At 40.0% G+C, this 17,717-nt stretch overlaps 1 protein-coding gene across 1 annotated transcript in view; it reads right to left on the bottom strand.

The window, feature by feature from the left end:
- LOC106098375 (neural-cadherin) overlaps positions 1–17,717 on the bottom strand; it is a 96,415-nt gene that overhangs the window by 43,594 nt on the left and 35,104 nt on the right. Inside the window, exons 2-10 of the mRNA XM_019361878.2 lie at positions 17,300–17,497; positions 13,253–13,478; positions 12,143–12,347; positions 10,889–11,000; positions 7,797–8,046; positions 4,273–4,415; positions 2,569–2,741; positions 749–917; positions 5–175 (exon numbers count right to left, since the gene is read on the bottom strand). Of these exons, the coding sequence (XP_019217423.1) occupies positions 5–175; positions 749–917; positions 2,569–2,741; positions 4,273–4,415; positions 7,797–8,046; positions 10,889–11,000; positions 12,143–12,347; positions 13,253–13,478; positions 17,300–17,497 (1,647 nt within the window). The remainder of the gene's footprint in view (positions 1–4; positions 176–748; positions 918–2,568; positions 2,742–4,272; positions 4,416–7,796; positions 8,047–10,888; positions 11,001–12,142; positions 12,348–13,252; positions 13,479–17,299; positions 17,498–17,717) is intronic.

Genomic DNA, 17,717 nt, shown 5'->3' with positions numbered 1-17,717 from the left:
TTACACTCATAGCGCAAATTCTCAAACTTGGGGCTGTTATCATTTTGGTCCAGTATTTGAATGGTTAGCTGACAGATGCCGATCAGTGGCTCCTCTGCCCAATCAGTGGCCGTTACTGTGATCGAATACTCTCTTTGCCGCTCCCTGTCGAAGCGCCGGGCTGTCACAATCACGCCTGTAAATATAGAACAATGATCAAACACAAGCACGGCAATACCACCCAGAGGTTCTGCACCTCAGTATTTCCACCAATCATTCCAAGATTTTGTAAACAAGTAAACAATTATGAATTTATTCTGAGTAAGTCGAGCATTCCTTTCAAGTGCGGTGACTTTGTTATTAAATCTTGAGATGAAGAAGACTGAGCACAAGCCTAAAAGAAAATGACTGACAGAATAACATGTTGCCTGCACGTGCCAGGACTTCTGAACAGCTTCTCTATTTGCCAACCCCTTAATTATGTACACTCATTTTTTATAATCACACAGAGCTTCTCCCAAATTTAATGAAATGTTAATCAGTATACAGGTTTTGGCATTTGACTTCAATTCCTAAGAATAACAATTTAACGTATAACAGTAGATATCGTATCAGTATGCATCCTCCTCACGTCTCCACACTTCAGCTCAAAATTACCATTAGAGATGACAATTACCATTTAAATACAACACATTCTACCTACAGCAGACTCTCTGCTCTATGTCTAATTGAGACCTCTTTTACCCCAGACGAACTGAGACTGCTCTACCTGTGTCCGGATGGATTCTGAAGGCAGGCATTGCGCTGTCTCTGTGCATTAGGCCATATTTGACTTTTCCATTTGCCCCCTCATCTGCATCCACGGCATGCACTTGCAACACAAAAGTCCCCGTTGGCTGGTTCTCCAGCACTGAAGCCTGTTCACGATATTGCTGGCACTGAGATAGAGAGGGGAAGCGGAAACAAGGAAGGAGAGATAAATACAGGAAAGTAGTCCTATATAAGGGATTGTATCATCAGAATACGATAATATTAATAAGAAAAAGGGGATCAAAGAAACTAAACTAATTAAGTAGAAGGTCACTACACACGCCACACAGGGAGATTCTGCACATGAAACACAATATAGCAGTTATAGATACAGTAGACCACATCTTTGGAAATGAAAACACTTGAACTGATTTCTTTTGAAGAGCCAACAGCGAACAGCTTTGTCTTTGCAAAGAATTCAATCCATTCCCCCTAATGAACATATGCCCCAGATAAAGAGCAGCTCTCTGGAGTCTTTCTTTTTTGTAATCAGATATAAAAGCCAGCTACTCTTTCAAAAGAATGACCATGAAAAAAGAAAAACAATAGACAAGGAGGAGCAAGAATGAAATGGGGAGAAGGAGATGGATCAAAGGACGTGAGCATGCAATTAAAAGAAGAATAATGCAAGAGTTCATGGGACGTGATGGCACAGACAGCATGGCCGGAGGCAGCTGTTCATAAAAATCACATAATATAAAACATAAGGTCATGCTGGCCCAGGTGGTTCTGAGGCATAACTTGATATTCAAACAAATCAAGTTGCCAAGAGTTCAAACCCGCCCGGAAGACCCCAGGAGCTCCAGCTCTGCATGAATATGTCTTCTGCCGAAGTTCAAGTCATTCCTAATTAAGGAGGAAGTTAATTAAACAGGTACAGTATATTGTGATGATTTTGCAATTTTTTCATAAATTAATTGAAATCCCACTAGACTGCCTAAAGATAGAGTGGGTGTGCAGGCTAATCGGAACTCATGGGAAAACAGAGCAGAGAGAGACGGAGGCCAGGGAAATGAGAACACCAAGGCAAAATATAAGAGTGCTAGAGAGTGAGGCGAGAAGAGGGAGGGAGGAAGGAAAGAGGAACAGCTGAAATGCAATGAGGGGATAAGACTGAGAAAAATACAACAATGGATTATAAAAGGTTCACGTTGACAGCAACAACAAAAGAAGGAATGCTTGAAAGGTCTGACATTTTGGGAAATACATTTACAGACTCTTTTGCTGATAGTTAGCTGAAAAGATCAATACAACTCTCCTTGTATGGCCTGCATGGTGGATAGCTTGAACCAGTAAGTAGTTAGCCTATAAAGACTTAAAACAGGTTGGAAGTATCACACTATCCAAAGGTGCTAAAAAAGTCTTGAATTAGAAATAGGTAAACAACCGCCCATAAATACATTTATTTTGAAGGCACTACTTTTCTTCTTTGTCCTTGACTGTTTTACTTTCCTTCCCCCCCTTTCTGATTTTCTCACCCACGACCAATTAGTTATACCTGCTCGTCGATACGCCGTCCTTCTTGTGTATTTAATTTGTCTTTGCCATCAAGTCTTTGTCAGATCGTCTGTGTCCTTTGCCCACCCCTGAGCTCCTGAGCGCCTCTGTCCGTCATGCTGTCTACTCTGGTATCTGCCTTGTTTTGCACCTATAGTTGTGCTAAGCTTCCGTGTGTTTTTCCACTTCCATTTTTGTTTATCTTCTTGGATTTAACCGTTTTTTTGAAGGGATTAGGTAAAAAACAAAATGTACTAAAAGTACCAGAGTTTTCTTCCTCACCTCCTCAAATATAGGTTTGTTGTTATTGACATCGTCAACCCCAACGATGACCCGGGCAGTTGAAGACAGAGGGTGTGGTCCGCCTGATGCATTGTCATCTGTGGCCGTTACATTCAGGACGTACTCCAAGCCTTGAAGCTTGGGCAGGGGAGTCGAGCGGAGACGGATCAATCCTGCAAAGAGCACAGACCACTTAAATTACTTCTTGTATAGTATATGGTCTATACTAACAGAGTACATACAACCATTCTATAGCTGTTAAGTAGCATGTTATTGCGGCTCAGGAAGTGGACGCATAGTAATAGACGTGCTATCAATAAAAACACACTAGAAAATGCATACTGCATACTGTTGTTCTAGACGTTGGAAGCAAGATAGCGAGCAGTGAAAATTCACCTCTCAAGTCCACAGAAAGGTAGAAATCTGATATACAGACTAAATCCAAAAACCAATTTCACAGTAGTGATTTTGTCACATTTCTAATCTAATAATTGCATGCTTTCCTCTAAAGATGCCCATCCAGCTAAAGCACTTGAGCGAAAACATAAAGCAGTACAGTGAGTCTGGTCAGAAGTTAACGAGGCTCAGCAGATGCCTATTAGCTGTTCCTCTTGCCCCCTTTGTCTGCTTTCATGTAACAGTCAAGATAAAAGGTGGGATAAAAGGATGGAGCATCTGAGTCAACATCTTTCTCGTCAACAGAAATACAAAAACATCAGAGGTTGCAGAATGAGCAAGCAGCCTGTGATGTGGGGAAAACCCATTGAAGTGAGAGCATGGGGAGTTTTTTTATTCTCTTGTTGTGTTTCTATTCATCCCCTTCAATGCTCTTGATTAAAGACAACACAGCATGCTGATACACACATATAGGAGCGCCTGACTTCCCTCTCTCCTGTATTACTTGTAATTTCACCTGCCCACAGAACAGAGAAGGATCCAAGGTTCTAATGACAATGCGTGATATTGACATTGCTGCACCACTACATTAAAATTCGCAAACTCTGGGATGTGCGCAGTAATTGTCTCGCCTTAAATGTCAGCCTTGTTTACAAATGCAACACCAGCTCAACCAGCTATTCAGCGAGCCGGCATTCCTCACATATACAGTAAAAGGGAAACCATATAGTGATTTCCCCGCACCCAAAGGATATCAGCCTTAGCATTTTCTTTCTCGGAGGATACACAGAAAGGGTGGAAAGAAATATAAAACGATGACACAAAAGAAAGAGGAGCTGGCGGAGCAGAGCTTGGAGATTGCGAACTATGATAGAGCAGTTGTTGTGAAATTGAATTGAAAGGGTTGGGTGACAAATGTCACAGAGATTGCCACTGGTTTCGGATCAAAGGGTAAATAAAAAAGATAAACTGTGCAGTCATCAATGCTAGAAGGCTAAGAAACATGTGGAACATTCTTCTCTGTACCTGGAAAAAGCCAAACCAAGGACAGCAATTTCCTAAATAATGTTATAGATTTTATTTATGACCCTAATAATAGAAAGAGCAGCATGCGTATAGGAAATATAGCTTTTATTATCAGCTTTCAATATCTTTTCACACTGCCTTTGAAAATAGAGGCCGTTCCTTGCACACCTTTGTTACAAAAATATATTTGAGAAAATTGAAAGCGCAATTTGACAGAAAGCCCATCGATTACAATGAGAGCTGAATAATAGGACACCTGGTCGGAAAATTAAGAAATATCACCTTTCTGGCTGTCAATGACAAAATTTTCTTCCTCGTTGCCTGCTGTTATGGAGTAGATTATACCATCGCCATCTGGATCTTTGGCCAGAACTGTTGCAACCAGGGTGTTGGGGCCTGCATCCTCAGAAACGAATGTCCGATATCTGCAAAGAGGAACTCAAGTTTAGAGAAAGTGAGAACACATACTTGGTGGAAGTCAATAATAGAAACCCACAAACAAAGAGACTAGAGATATGAATCATTTACACAGTCCAGGGCATCGGGAAGCTGATTAGACTTATGGTTGTGGCTTTTACTTGTCACTATGATTTAACCTGTCCTCTTAGCTGGCCAGACCAGAGACAAATGATAATGTCTACTGGGATGTTGAAGCCATTGAACAAATGGTGCTTCCACATACCCTGCCCACTGTGGGCCATTTGATCCACTGCCTTTTAAAATGTCAACAGTGATTTGCTTGCTCTGTGGTGCTGAGTAGCAAAATGCCCAGCAAGACACAGGAGACTGATATACCGCTGTGGTACAAAGCACAATGGGGAGGAGATTAACTCTGTGACTAGGAGGACGCACAGATGAAGAGAAATTGTAAAAAAAAAAAAAAAAGGTGAGAAAGGAGCAGCTAGGTGACAAAAAAGAAGGCTGTCACTGAAATGACAAGTAAAGTGATATGTGGGAATGGGAGAAAAAAGAGAGGAAAAGAGGACGGCTGACAGAGAGGAGCAGGCTATAAGAGGGGGCGGTGTTCTCACAGAGTTCGAGTTGATTCGTCAGCAGAACTCATCCCCTGTGAGATTTTGTGCTGTATCCTCTTCTAATGTGTGTGTGTGTGTGTAAGTATGCGTGTATGTGGGGTGGGGCTGTGGTGTCTATGGTGAAAAGTCAGAGGTGATTGATGGTTTACAGAAGAACGCTGATGGGTGATTCATCTCCGCCAGCCTCGGCAATCTCCGTGGCAACATGAGTGACCTGTAATCTGTCACCCGGCTCAGAGGCCACCTCTCCGCAGCTCTGAGGGGATGAAACATATACACTCCCTTTGCTTTTCTTCCTGAAGCATCTTCCTACATCTCACTGAACTGTGAAGTTGTGCTCAGACACGGTACGCCTGCCTGCCTGTCTGTCTGCTTCCCTGCATGTCTGGACAGTTTGCATTTCCATGGAGTCTCTCGCTGTCTGTCCCTCACTTCAATCACATTTAGCTTCTCTGTGGCTCATTCAGATGCAAACTGAGAGGAAAAAAACACTAGCCCATCCACTCATCTGTCAGGCAAGAATCTCAATTAATCTGAATATAAGAGTAATTTCTTAAATGTTAATGTGCACACTCTACCTCCATATGAGTCTCTGTTCTTTTTTGAGCACTATAGTCCAATTCTAATCTGCAGCCTACAGCCTCTCGCTGCACTTGCACATTTACATGGAGGCTCCGCCACATTAAGTGTCATTCCAACCCTACTAGCCTTAAGTGTGAGTGGGTTATGAATCCTTCCAACACTGAGACTGCATCAGTGCAGGCTTACTACCCACAGTGCTGAAAGGTGAAGAGCTTGTTTTGTTTCCTGCATGAAGGAACCTCCACACATATGATTGTTGTGGTTTAGGGTCTTTACCTTACAATTTAAAGTGCCTTGTTGTGATTTGGTGCTACATAAATAACACAGAACTGAACTGCATTCATAAAATTGAGTTATATGTGATTATTTCAGTAGGACTGCATCTGTAATAAAGAAAAATGAAATGGCTTCCCTTAAAACAAAAAATCTTACAGCAAAATAATGTTGCTTCATTTGTTCTTTTTTGCTTTCAGCAACCAAATCTTAACTTTATTCTGCTGAATTTATCTGAAATATTCTGTTCTGCAGCTTCCACCTTTTTTTAAGTGCTTTATAAATAAAGATTACTATTTTCCATTCTGGTTATAGAGGTCAAGAAGAAGTTGGAGAAAAGAATGAAGAAAAGTAGAATAATTTCAACAAATGCTGAATACTGTCTGTGCTTTAAATGATTGAATACAATTCAAATGGAGCACACACTTTTTTCAGCAGATGATAGACATCATCTTAATAGACCTACTTGGCATATTCTCACAGAAAGTACTGTTACTATTAAATAATGGCAGGTCTTCCCAAAGCTTGCTGGTACATTCTACACTACCCCTTAATTAAGAGACTCTCTGCAGACACAAGTGTGACTCAACACAGAGTTTCAGTCATCACTGAGTTGGAGGAAGTAGCAGTCGAATTCGAATTGGGCCCCTGCTCGCTTCCCTCCCAGCATTTATCTACATCTCAGAAAGCCATAGTGTGAGGAAGCGCCTAACACATGCTACCTGGCAAAATGTCTGCATTTCTAACTATCTGTCTGCTGGGAAGAATATTTGCCTGACTGCCGACAGGCTTCTCTGTTTATCTGCATATCTGACTGGCTGTCTCCTGTCTACTCGCAGTGTATGTTTTGGCATTCTCTACTTGCTTGCCCTGCAACCATGTTTCAGTGTGTTTTTCTTTTCAGTTTTATGTTTGTCTGCCTACATCTCCACCTTTCTGCCCACCTCATTGTTTGGCTGTGTGTCTAGCCAGTCACTGAGACTGACACCTGACAATGCAACAAGAGCAGGTAACAGAGGTCTGCAACAGTCTTCTGTGAAGGTCATTGAAACATGACTGACAGGACAAGCAGCTTACTCGTTCGGGGGAATAAATGTAGCAGAGCCACAGTGACAGTTGCTGCCCACCCACTTATACAGCTTTGCCAAAAAGCCACTCTGGGACACACTGGATTGCATCCATATGTCAGTTTACTGCATACCTTTGGAAAAGACCAAAAATAAAACGCACAGAGTGTGAAGTGAATGCCCGAATTCACTACAATATTGGACCACAAACATTCCGAGCTATCCACCAGAACATGCTGTGAAACTAACAATGTCACACTTTGTGATTAATGTGAGTAACAGACTGTTTTGATGCCAGATGGCTGTGATTAACACACTAAATAAAACATACTGGGTTTGTCTTATGCTGGTGCATTCACTACAGCAGTTTGGAGACGAGTTGGCCACTATTCACAACAGCACTCCCAGCATCAAATATTATTGCAACGGATAGCCTCAAGGAAGGCAGGTCTGTGATGTATGATGTAACAGCCCATATGTCTGTGATGCAACTACCTTGTCTGCTCAAAGAGTAAAGCTTTGATAAACTCAAATATGATCAGCTGGTGGATCAGAATTTAAGCAGTGGCAGCAATGGCAAATTTATTTAAACTCTGCTTGATTTTGATGTTAAAAAATGTTCAATTCTGTACATGATTAAGACCTGCATAAAGAAAAATGCAACAACACAAAACTGGATATTTTTTATAATCATTTATTGATTTTTTCATTGCACTTTTGTATCTCAGCTTTAGTTTTTTGATGCAGTCGTTTTATGTTTTCAAACAATATTTGCAAAGTATGATGATAAACCATTGAGTTTGGTTTGTGATGAGGAAAAAACATCTTCAAATGCAATACAACTACTTACACAGGCTGGGAGAATTCGGGGGCTTCATCGTTGACATTCGCCATCCTCACACGGACGGTGGCGGTGCCAGAGTGAGGTTCGTCCCCACTGTCCACCGCCATCACCACAAACTCATACAGATGATTAGGCCTCTCATAGTCAAGCCGTCTCGCTGGGAAAACAGTCCCATGGGGTGAAATGCTGAAGTCCGGGCTCAGGGTGTAATAGGTGAGTTCAGCATTTAACCCTGAGTCACAGTCCGTGGCTAACACTGGCAGGAGGAAAGACATCACACGAGAGCCATCAATTACGAGTTAATCGAAAAGGGCTGATGAGATGTGATCAGCTCATGAATATGTTGACATCTGTGTAGATCATTATCTCTTTATGGCCTTGCTAAACATGCGATAAATCACGAGCTATGACAGCTACAATTACTAGAACAGAAACGGTGCCCTTCCAGAATGATTACTATCATTTGACAATACGAGCTTAAAGACAGCAAAAAGACAGAGTGAAATGGACAGTGTTTGTGTGTGGATTTGGAAATGATTTTATTCTGGGGTAATTATAGAGAAAAAACAAGTATAGATTGGTTTCCAATGTGTGTTGTGATTTTCTCTAAGAGTATAGCCACAAACACTGTGCGAGTTTCACTTAAAATCTCTGTTTCATGCACATCCCCTCAAGCTCATAACAATTGTCTACTGCATATTCTTTTGATGTGTGTATTTTCTGTGTGTCAAGTATCTGCACCAGCAAGCAGCCTGTGCATGTCAGCGCCATCTGAACATCTTGTAATACATTTCCAGACAGGTAATTTACTACGCACTCTTTGCATTTAACTGTTACAGTGTGACTGACTCATTAAAAGGTAAAGATAAAGTGAAGTAAATCTCCTTTGAACCTTGCTGTTACTAGCTCAGACTGCACAGTTTTTTTTATCTTCTTCAATCGAGTTTAGCTACAGTTTGGTCCATACGTCTTTGGACAGTGATACATTTTTCTAAGTCGGTCTATGTACACCACCACAGTGCATTTTAAATCAAACAATCAAGATGTGATTTTATACACAGTCCTACATTTTCAGAGGCTCAAAAGTAATTGGACAAACTAACATAACTATAAATAGATAAATGGTTTCAATACTTGGGTGGAAAATCCTTTGTAGTCAATTACTGCCTGAAGTCTAGAACCCAGTGGCATCACCAAATGCTCTGTTTCCTCCCTTGAGATGCTCTGCTAGGCATTTTTTGCAGCTGCCTTCAATTGCTGCACGTTTGTGGGTCTCTTTGACCTCGATTTTGTCTTCAGTAACTGAAAAGCATGGTCTACTGGGTTGAGATAAGATAAACTATTTGGCCATTAAAGAATATCCCATTTCTCTGCCTTGAGAAACTCTTGGGTTGCTTTTGCAGTACGCTTTAGGTCATTATCCATTTGGAGTGTGAAGCACCATCCGATCAGTTTTGCTCAGAGAACAGAGCTCTTTAAACTTTAGAATTAATTCTGCTAATTTTATCAGCAGTCACATCTTCAATAAACACCTGACCCGGTTCCACTGGCAGCCATATCTTCCTCCACCATGCTTGACAGATGATGTGGTATGCTTTGGATCGTGAGCTGTTCTTTTTCTTCTCCATACTTTACGCTTCCCATCATTCTAGTACAAGATTGTCTTGGTTTCTAAAGTTTTTTTTTCCCCCAGACTGTGCTATTTTAGATGTGTCCTTACAAAGTCTAATCTGGTGTAACCACTGGTTCCCACCATGTTGTAAACCCTCTGTATTTCCATTCATGAATTATTTATTTCCTGATTGTGGACTTTTGTGTTCTTGACTTGTTTGTATATTGTGAAGAAGACGCACTGTAATAGACTTTTCATTCCATCACTTTGACATTTTAGTTACCTGTGCAGTTCATCAGTTTAAGTTATCTTGTCAATCTAAATTAGGGTGGTTTTACAGAATGATACAGTCCTAGAACTGCACTGAATATCAGCTATAGTCCATTTGCAGCATAAAGGTCTCCCTTTTATACTTTTGCTTTTCAACCCTTTAAGATGACACTTTGTCTCCATTTTCTCTTCATCTTTGATTCCTCTACTGCCACCACACTGGTTGTGTTATTTTTTTGTCGTTGCATCCGTTTGTATTGGTTGCCATTTTCTCCTACCGCTGGCTTTGCAGCGCCAACAGTCTTTACCGCTCCAGGCTGTTTATTCGAATGTTTTGAGATTAAATTTGTTCCATTTTTCTCAGTCAGAATGCACCAGAAACAATTGCCCAGCTTGAGATTCCCACTGTAGCCAGTGGGGTAAAGAAGTCCCAGAGTATGGAGGACCACAAGAGCCACGCGCATCGAAATAACATTTGACAACAACTAAAGAGAACAATGTGAAAGGCCAAACAAATAGCCCCGAATAATGTTTTGTTTTGGGGTTTGTTTTTGCATTTTATGTGGCATGTTTAACATTTCAAGGGTTAACTTTGTGAGTTAAATATCACGCATGGTGGAAGAATCCCTTTCAGATAGTTCTGTATCTGTGGCTGTGGCTAAATACTGAATCTCATACATACAGAATCCCAAAACACTCAGATCTCATGAATGCAGTTAGAAGTGTAATTTTAATCACCAGTGACAGTGGCAAAAGTGTGTGAGAGATACAGGGTCACGCATTATGAAACAAACAACTGTATCTGATTAAAAACCCACCACACTCTGTTTCTACACTTCCCTCAATAGGTTTCTTAATTAGTGTGTATTTTTACAAGTTAAGCAGTGATGACAGCAAAACATATTCTTTCAGCCTCATAATTAAAAATTATAAGCTAGACCCATGCAGTAATAGATAAACTGCCATTATTCATACAAAACGTAATAAATCAAAATGTATGGTGTTTTTTTTTAGCAGCTACACTGGTTCAGTATGTAACAGATTATAATGTAAATATGAAACGCGTTCACTGGGAAACTCAAGGTCAGACGAGAAACTCTTCTGTTAAAATTCAGCTGCTGTTTTCCCCTAGGAAAAAGTGACTTTTTATAAAGTTTCTTTCTTTAATTCAAAAAGAACCAGATGGATGTGACATATGGGGTCAGAGGATTCTCACCCTGCAGCAGGGATGTTGCTGTGGTTACAGTCTCAGGGATTCCATCCACACTATAGATGGACTGAAGAAACTCTGGGACACAATCATTCTCATCCGTTATCAACACCTGAACCTGATTAGTGCCGGCGTGATGGGATAAGAGAGGAGAGGAGAGGAGAGGAGAGGAGAGGAGAGGAGAGGAGAGAGGAGTCATACAATCAGTATATAAGAAGACAAAATTAAGCTTTTGTTATCAACTCTCAATTCTAGAAAACAACCGTATGAAAGGTTCTGTACAGGAAGCTGACCCGAAAACTTAATCTAAATTGCATTTTATGGCTCCCCAAGTTGCCAGTTCAACACATTCTTTATCTTCCACTCCATGATTTTCTTGAGTCAAAAATAGAAATGTTCTTAGCATGTGTGTGCCTCACTGTGCGCATTTGCGACAAAGGCCCTTAGTCGCCCCTCCACCCTACAAGCTCCCTGTCACCACTGTGTGTAAAGTGTGAAGTGACAGCTGAGTAATAGTCCTGAAATAGCTGGGATAGGTTTTCCCGGTTTCCATCTCTTATTCCACAACATGCAGCTGAGCAGAAGGAGGTTGTGCCCGCTAAATCTGTGGTACAAAGTAAGAGCCCAACATGATAATTGGGCAACAAAATCTTCTCAATTAATAATTGAAATCAAACTGCAGTCGTAAATAATTTATTTAGAAATATTCATTTGTGAAGGATGTTTTCAGATTTTGATTTCTTGTGCCTAAGAGGGTGCTATATTTTGCAGCTGCATCTCTAGATAACAGTTGACAAAAAGCACTTAGTGAGACACGAAGGCGAAGAGTGAAACCGCAGAACAAAAAAATCACTTGGGTCATCAGTCTACTTGTTAACATTTAAAAACCATTCAGGCGTGCCACTGCTGTAGACAGTTACAAACTATGCTGCTCCTCTTTTGTGGTGTGTGGTGCCAAGCAGTGTGATGTCAACAGGTCACTGTCGTTAAGCAGCTTTGCTAACCGTTATGAGCTATTTAGATGAAAATCTGCCTGCCTCGGAGGGTTGTGGCAGTCCAGTGGGAGAGCGCGACAGAGAAAATCATCCAAACAGCAGAACAATTTTGTTATTTCGTTTAATTCTCCAAAGTAATAGTAAATGCCTGAGTCGCAGTCACAAACATCACAGTGGACCTCAGCTTTGGCCTCAGATTACAACAGAGCTTGAACTCTTACATGACTCCTATTTGGTGCCCGTATCTCTGTCTAATTAAACTAACCTCAGTTGCAGTGCTGAGGCTGCCTGGCTCTTCACTGGCTCGCACCATCAGAAGGTAGCGTCGCTGGTCATTCTCATAATCCAGTGTCCTGGTCAGACTGATCTCCCCCGTCTCCTGCTGAATGCTAAAAAGGCTACTGGGATTGATCAGCAGGCTATAGCTGATTTGCTGCTTCTGGAAGGAGATAGCAAACACCACCAGGAAGCTGCAGAACAAAGAGAAAGCGATTAAAAGAAATGGAAAAAACAGTCTTTATTGTTTGATTTTAGCTGCACCCTTGTTGAATTAGAATCGAAATCCTCTTCTCCTACATCAGCACTGTGCTGTAATGAAATCAATTATTGTATGGCCCATTGGCTATGTGCTATAAACACAGTCAATCAGTGATCGTCAGTTCTGTGTAATAATGTGATACTATTATGTAGATATCAGTGTTTGTTTTGACAGTGAAGAGAGTTTGCATTCCCTAATAGTGTGTGATGATAATAAGTCAGTTCATGCTTGAGTGCACTGGTGTGAACAAATGAATATTTATTAACAAATTCTTAACAAGTTATGCTTGAGATTTGACACCTTTTGTGTGTTTTTATGCATGTCTGCATTCATTATTGTAGGACTTATGTTCGCACAGCAGAGCTATACATACCAAAATTTCAGTGATTTATATTATTATGCTAAAGTCTGCATGTGTAACTGTCCTCATGTGAGTCACTCCGTGAGACAGCACATCGTCTCATGCCTGCATTCATCTTAGTCTTTGTTAATTTACAGAAATTAAGTGTATTAAAAATATGTCTACTATACTGTTGCATTTTTAATGTTGTGCTTGCAGTATCAGGCAGTTAAACATACCGAGGCAGCAATAAGGAATCTGACACAAAGTGTTTGCTGATAACCAGATGGGAACAGATAAAGATCTAAAAAGGCCTGGCATATGTGTTTAACAAGAAATGACTTGTAAAAATAAAATAATTTCAGCTGTACAGAATTAATATTTTCTAACACACTGGAAGAAGAAAACCATTTTTCATGATATTTTGCTCCTAATACGCAGCTGGAACGTATCCCTGAGTATGTTTATAAGTGGATGCAAACACAGGCAGTACTCACGGCTGTCCCTCAGGTGTGTTTTCTGGTATTGAGATGGCATAGCTTGTATTGGTGAACTGCGGCGCTCTAGCTCCTGCCACCACAGAGAGCATGGCAGGGGCACTGCGGCTCCCCATGCCGTCAAGGGCCACCACACTTAACAAGTACTCTCTCTCCCTCTGAAGTACCAGCCCTGTGGTCACCACCTGGCCTGTCTTCTTGTCAACAGCAAAGCAGCCATCACCGCCTACAGGGAAATACAATGACATTATTTTCCACAACTGGATCCAAACCAGTGCAAGGGCGATCGCCTGAATGCAAACACAGAAATGTTTCCCGAATAGCCTTTTGAAATAGGAATTTCTGTCTTACTGTGTTTGTGGAATTAAGATTTATACAATCTGTTAAGCTTTAATAGGATTAATAAATATGATTTATGTATAAACACGTTTAATTTTATTCATTCTGTGCAATTCATTAATCATAATAGTCAACAACTGTTGTTACGTTTAATCATTTTTGGACTTTTTACTTATATTAAAATCTTTTGATAGTTTATTCACTGACAACAAGAACTGCAATTATTTTTAACTCCTATTTGTTTTTAGTCATTCTGACAGATATTTAACAGCAACTGCATTTTTCATTTTACAGACACTTTGGACCAAAGTAATGTACTAATGACAGCAAATTGAAGGTAGCGTAAAAGAATTCAGATCATAAACAGTTTAAACTCTTAAAAATTATATCTTAGTTACTATTAGGCATATTAGTATATACCTTAATGTATATTTGCTCTTCACATTTAGATGTCATCATCAGAATCAGAGCATACTGAGAAGAGAAGGGAACCACAGATCCTTTAGGCACCCCAGTTGCCATGAAGTGATGATTGCATTCCCTCACTTGTCATTTTGAAAGAACAGCGTGTGAAACTAAAGAGCAGCTCTGTACCCAAGATGACGATAAGCTTGAATAGAGGGGCCAGGAATATTTGGAGGCTCATCAAAAACCTCATATATATATATAAAGTCAAAGCTGATGGCCGGTTCTGCCCGGTGAGAATTGATGACTGGTTATCAGGTCTCACTGACCTCAGGACTTCTATTACTGACAGCAGTGCAGTGTCAGTTGAAATTTCAGCCTTGGTCCTCAGTAGTTTGCTTGTTCTCAAGGCTTATATTGACAAAGAAGCCTTTCCAAGCACTACACTTTAAATTGTAAAGAGCGATTTTTCATATTCAAAAATATTCATGTTCAAAAATGGCCAGAAAATCTTTTCTGTGGAATTTAGAAACTAAATTACAGCTGACTCTTTTTAAAATTTACCTTAGAACACCTTACAGTTTTAAATGATTTAAATATTTTTTATTTTATTCTGGTATAAATTGGTCATTAATAATATAAATGGGGTTAGGAATAATTGACGTTTTATTGTTGTTTGCAACAAACAAGTGTCAGAAATGGAACTGAGGATCAGTTTAAGAATGTGAAGACATATGCACATCTTGCACTTTGTGTTTTGTGTTGAACTATCTGGATGACCATCGTGTAATTAAATAAATTATGATTAAATTCTTGTATAAAAAGAAAATCTTAGAGCAGTAGAGGTTCACTAATCTGCAAAACACTGCATCTACAAGTTGTGGAACAACTTCAGAATAATGTTTGTCACCATAATCTCGTGAAGGCTTTGAATATCTCATCATCTAGCTCGTCTACAGTAAATAATATCATCAAAAAATTCCCAAATTCTGGATAAACCCACGTGTGCAAGCTGAAAATCAGTCCTCAGGATCTTCAAGCTCTCAGCCAGCACTGCATGTGCTCAAGAAAGATTCCAGAAATCACTACTTGTGGACACAGTTTACCCGAACCCTAACCCCTAACCCTTCCTTTCAAGCACTTGAGATGATACGCAGCGGTAAACATGGCTCTGTTTCAACTTCACTGTGGCTGCCATCAAAGCCAAAATGGCTTTATTTTTTATTAAAATGGTACATTATCTACATTTAAACATTTTATTTTTTTTCTGTTTGATACTGTAAATAAAATAAGGGGTTATGAAAGGTTTAAATGATTGCATTCTGTTTAAATTTACATTTTATGTAGTGTCCCCACTTTATGCCTTGGGGATTGCAGTAATTAATAAGTTATAATATTCAGGCTGTTCACAAATCTTATAAAAAGCCAAATCCAACACTATGTTCCTAATTCTGTTCCTAATTCTCTCAATAATGTGACTTAATAATATGAACCAAGCCAATTTGTAAATATTGGAGACAACGATTTTTAAAGTCACACAGAAAAAAAGCTATAAAATAGGCAATAAAAATGTATTAATACACAATGAAGTAACAGAACAATGCATATGGGAATGACTCAAAATGAACCACAGTGCTAATGTTTATTGTAACAAAGGAAATGTCTCCCTTTCAGCAGTATGTCTTAATGACTTATTGATGTGGTTTTTTTTATTATTTTGGAAATATATGGAGGTCTTGGGATCAGAGGAATAAATCAGGCAGTGGTTACACAGGTTTGATAAGATTTGTTAGGATTGTGAGAAATATAGCATATGACCAAACTTCTTCTTTATATACTCATTAGACATTCTTAGTTATGACTTTCACCTTCTAAACATTAGTAATTATACTGACGAGTGGCTACTTTTACTTTGCAATTTAAGTTTACATCAAGCTGCTCAACTTCTACTTTTCGTTAAGTTAGAAAACATTTTTTTCTGACTGTGGTGTTTGTAGAAATTTTGATTAGCAGCTATGCTATGGAGAAATGTTTTAATTAGTGAGTCCCATTGTAGTTATGATCATCCTGCCATTGGTTTCCCACTCTTCCACAGACTGACAGCCGGTAGGAGCAATGCATCAACAAAGGTATCAATGTGCCAAAGGCAGTGAAGGAAGAATGCTAGCAAGCAAACATGGAAGTAATCAATGTAAGACTCTAAATATTTTAAAAAAGATGGGGGGAAACATCCGTCCAACACTATTGTTAAATCACAAGGATGCACACCATGCACTAGGATGAGGAGGACTGCATGTAAACCTAACCAAGTGTTTCTGTGCAAAAAAAACAAAAACAAATCACTCTGGAGGGCACTTTTACTTTTTCTGCTGCTGTTGAATACTAAAAAAATTGGGTCAATCAGGGTGACACTGATCAACGGAAGGCCGGCTACTGTCATCTCATCTCATCTTCAGGTTTTTAAAATTAAGCACAGGATAAGAGGGTTAAATAAATAATATGAAATCTCAACATTGGTTCTATCTTACTTACATTAAATATCTAGTTGTTCAGTGTTTTTTTTTATCTAGTTCTTTTAAGTTTATGTTAGCTGCTTTGACAAATGTCACTGCTTATATGAGTTCTCAGCATAGACAAGGGGCGAGACAAAGACAAGGGCCGCTTTGTAGTATTGTGGTTTAAAGTCAAAATGTGAAGCTGTGCGATGTACTAATGCGAGTCAGAGGGAAGTCAGTAGTGTTTTGTAAAGCCCCATTGGCAAGATTAGCACATCCCCCAATCTCTGACATGTGAACAAACCTCTATCCCCTCAACCACCAGGGGGTCTACTATGGCAGACTTCCAACAGCCAAATGCGTGAATGTGTATTTTAGCGTGTGTGTCTGCAGAATTTACTCTGCGTATGCAACATGGAGAATTAGAGAGATAGACAAGAGTGCATGATAAGTGCATAAACAAATGTGCGAAGGCCTCTGGCTGTGTGTGTGTGTGCGACTGCTGCAATTGTGTATGTGTGTGTAGAAAAAGGAAGAGGGACAGAGATACAGAAGAAAAGAGAAATAGGGTGACAGAGAGATAGAGAATCTAACGGACACCTAAAGAGCCTATGAATGCATGAATGAATGTGTGAATGCCTCTGGCTGTCATGTCTGAGAACTGGTGTCTGACTACTTGTATTTATTTTCAAGTCTCTATAGCTTGTCAACTTATTTTAACAACAACACGATCTATTTTAATACAACTTCCCTTCTATATGTGTGTGTGTGTGTGTGTGTGTGTGTGTGAGAACAGCAGAAAGCTTACCATCTGACAAAAAGTATTCCACCTCTCCACTTTTACCCTCATCCCCATCATGAGCCTGGAGCTGGTAGACAAACGTTCCCGCAGGGGCCTCAGGGGATACAACAGCCAGGTAGGGGTACGGCTTCATATTCCACTCAGGGACGTTGTCATTGACATCAGTGATCTTCAACTTCACCTTGTTCAGGTACCAGTCTGGGCCTGGGGGATAGTGCAGAGATAGTGATGGAGCTCTGGTTACAAAAAGTGACAGCTGTCATGTAACTGAGTGTGCAGCAGGGAGACATGTTGCCAGGGGAATGTGAAGCGCCTACAAGCACAGAGTCAACTAAGGGTACAGGTATGGGAGATATACATCCTCTCCAGTAGCTAGCAAAAACCAGGACTGCAAGATTAAACTAAATGTTAATGGGGGGGTTTT

Source organism: Oreochromis niloticus, linkage group LG7 (assembly GCF_001858045.2).
Source record: "Oreochromis niloticus isolate F11D_XX linkage group LG7, O_niloticus_UMD_NMBU, whole genome shotgun sequence".
NCBI lineage: Eukaryota > Metazoa > Chordata > Actinopteri > Cichliformes > Cichlidae > Oreochromis > Oreochromis niloticus.
Note: the sequence above shows the minus strand (reverse complement) of the source record. Positions and strands in the feature narration are given on the sequence as shown.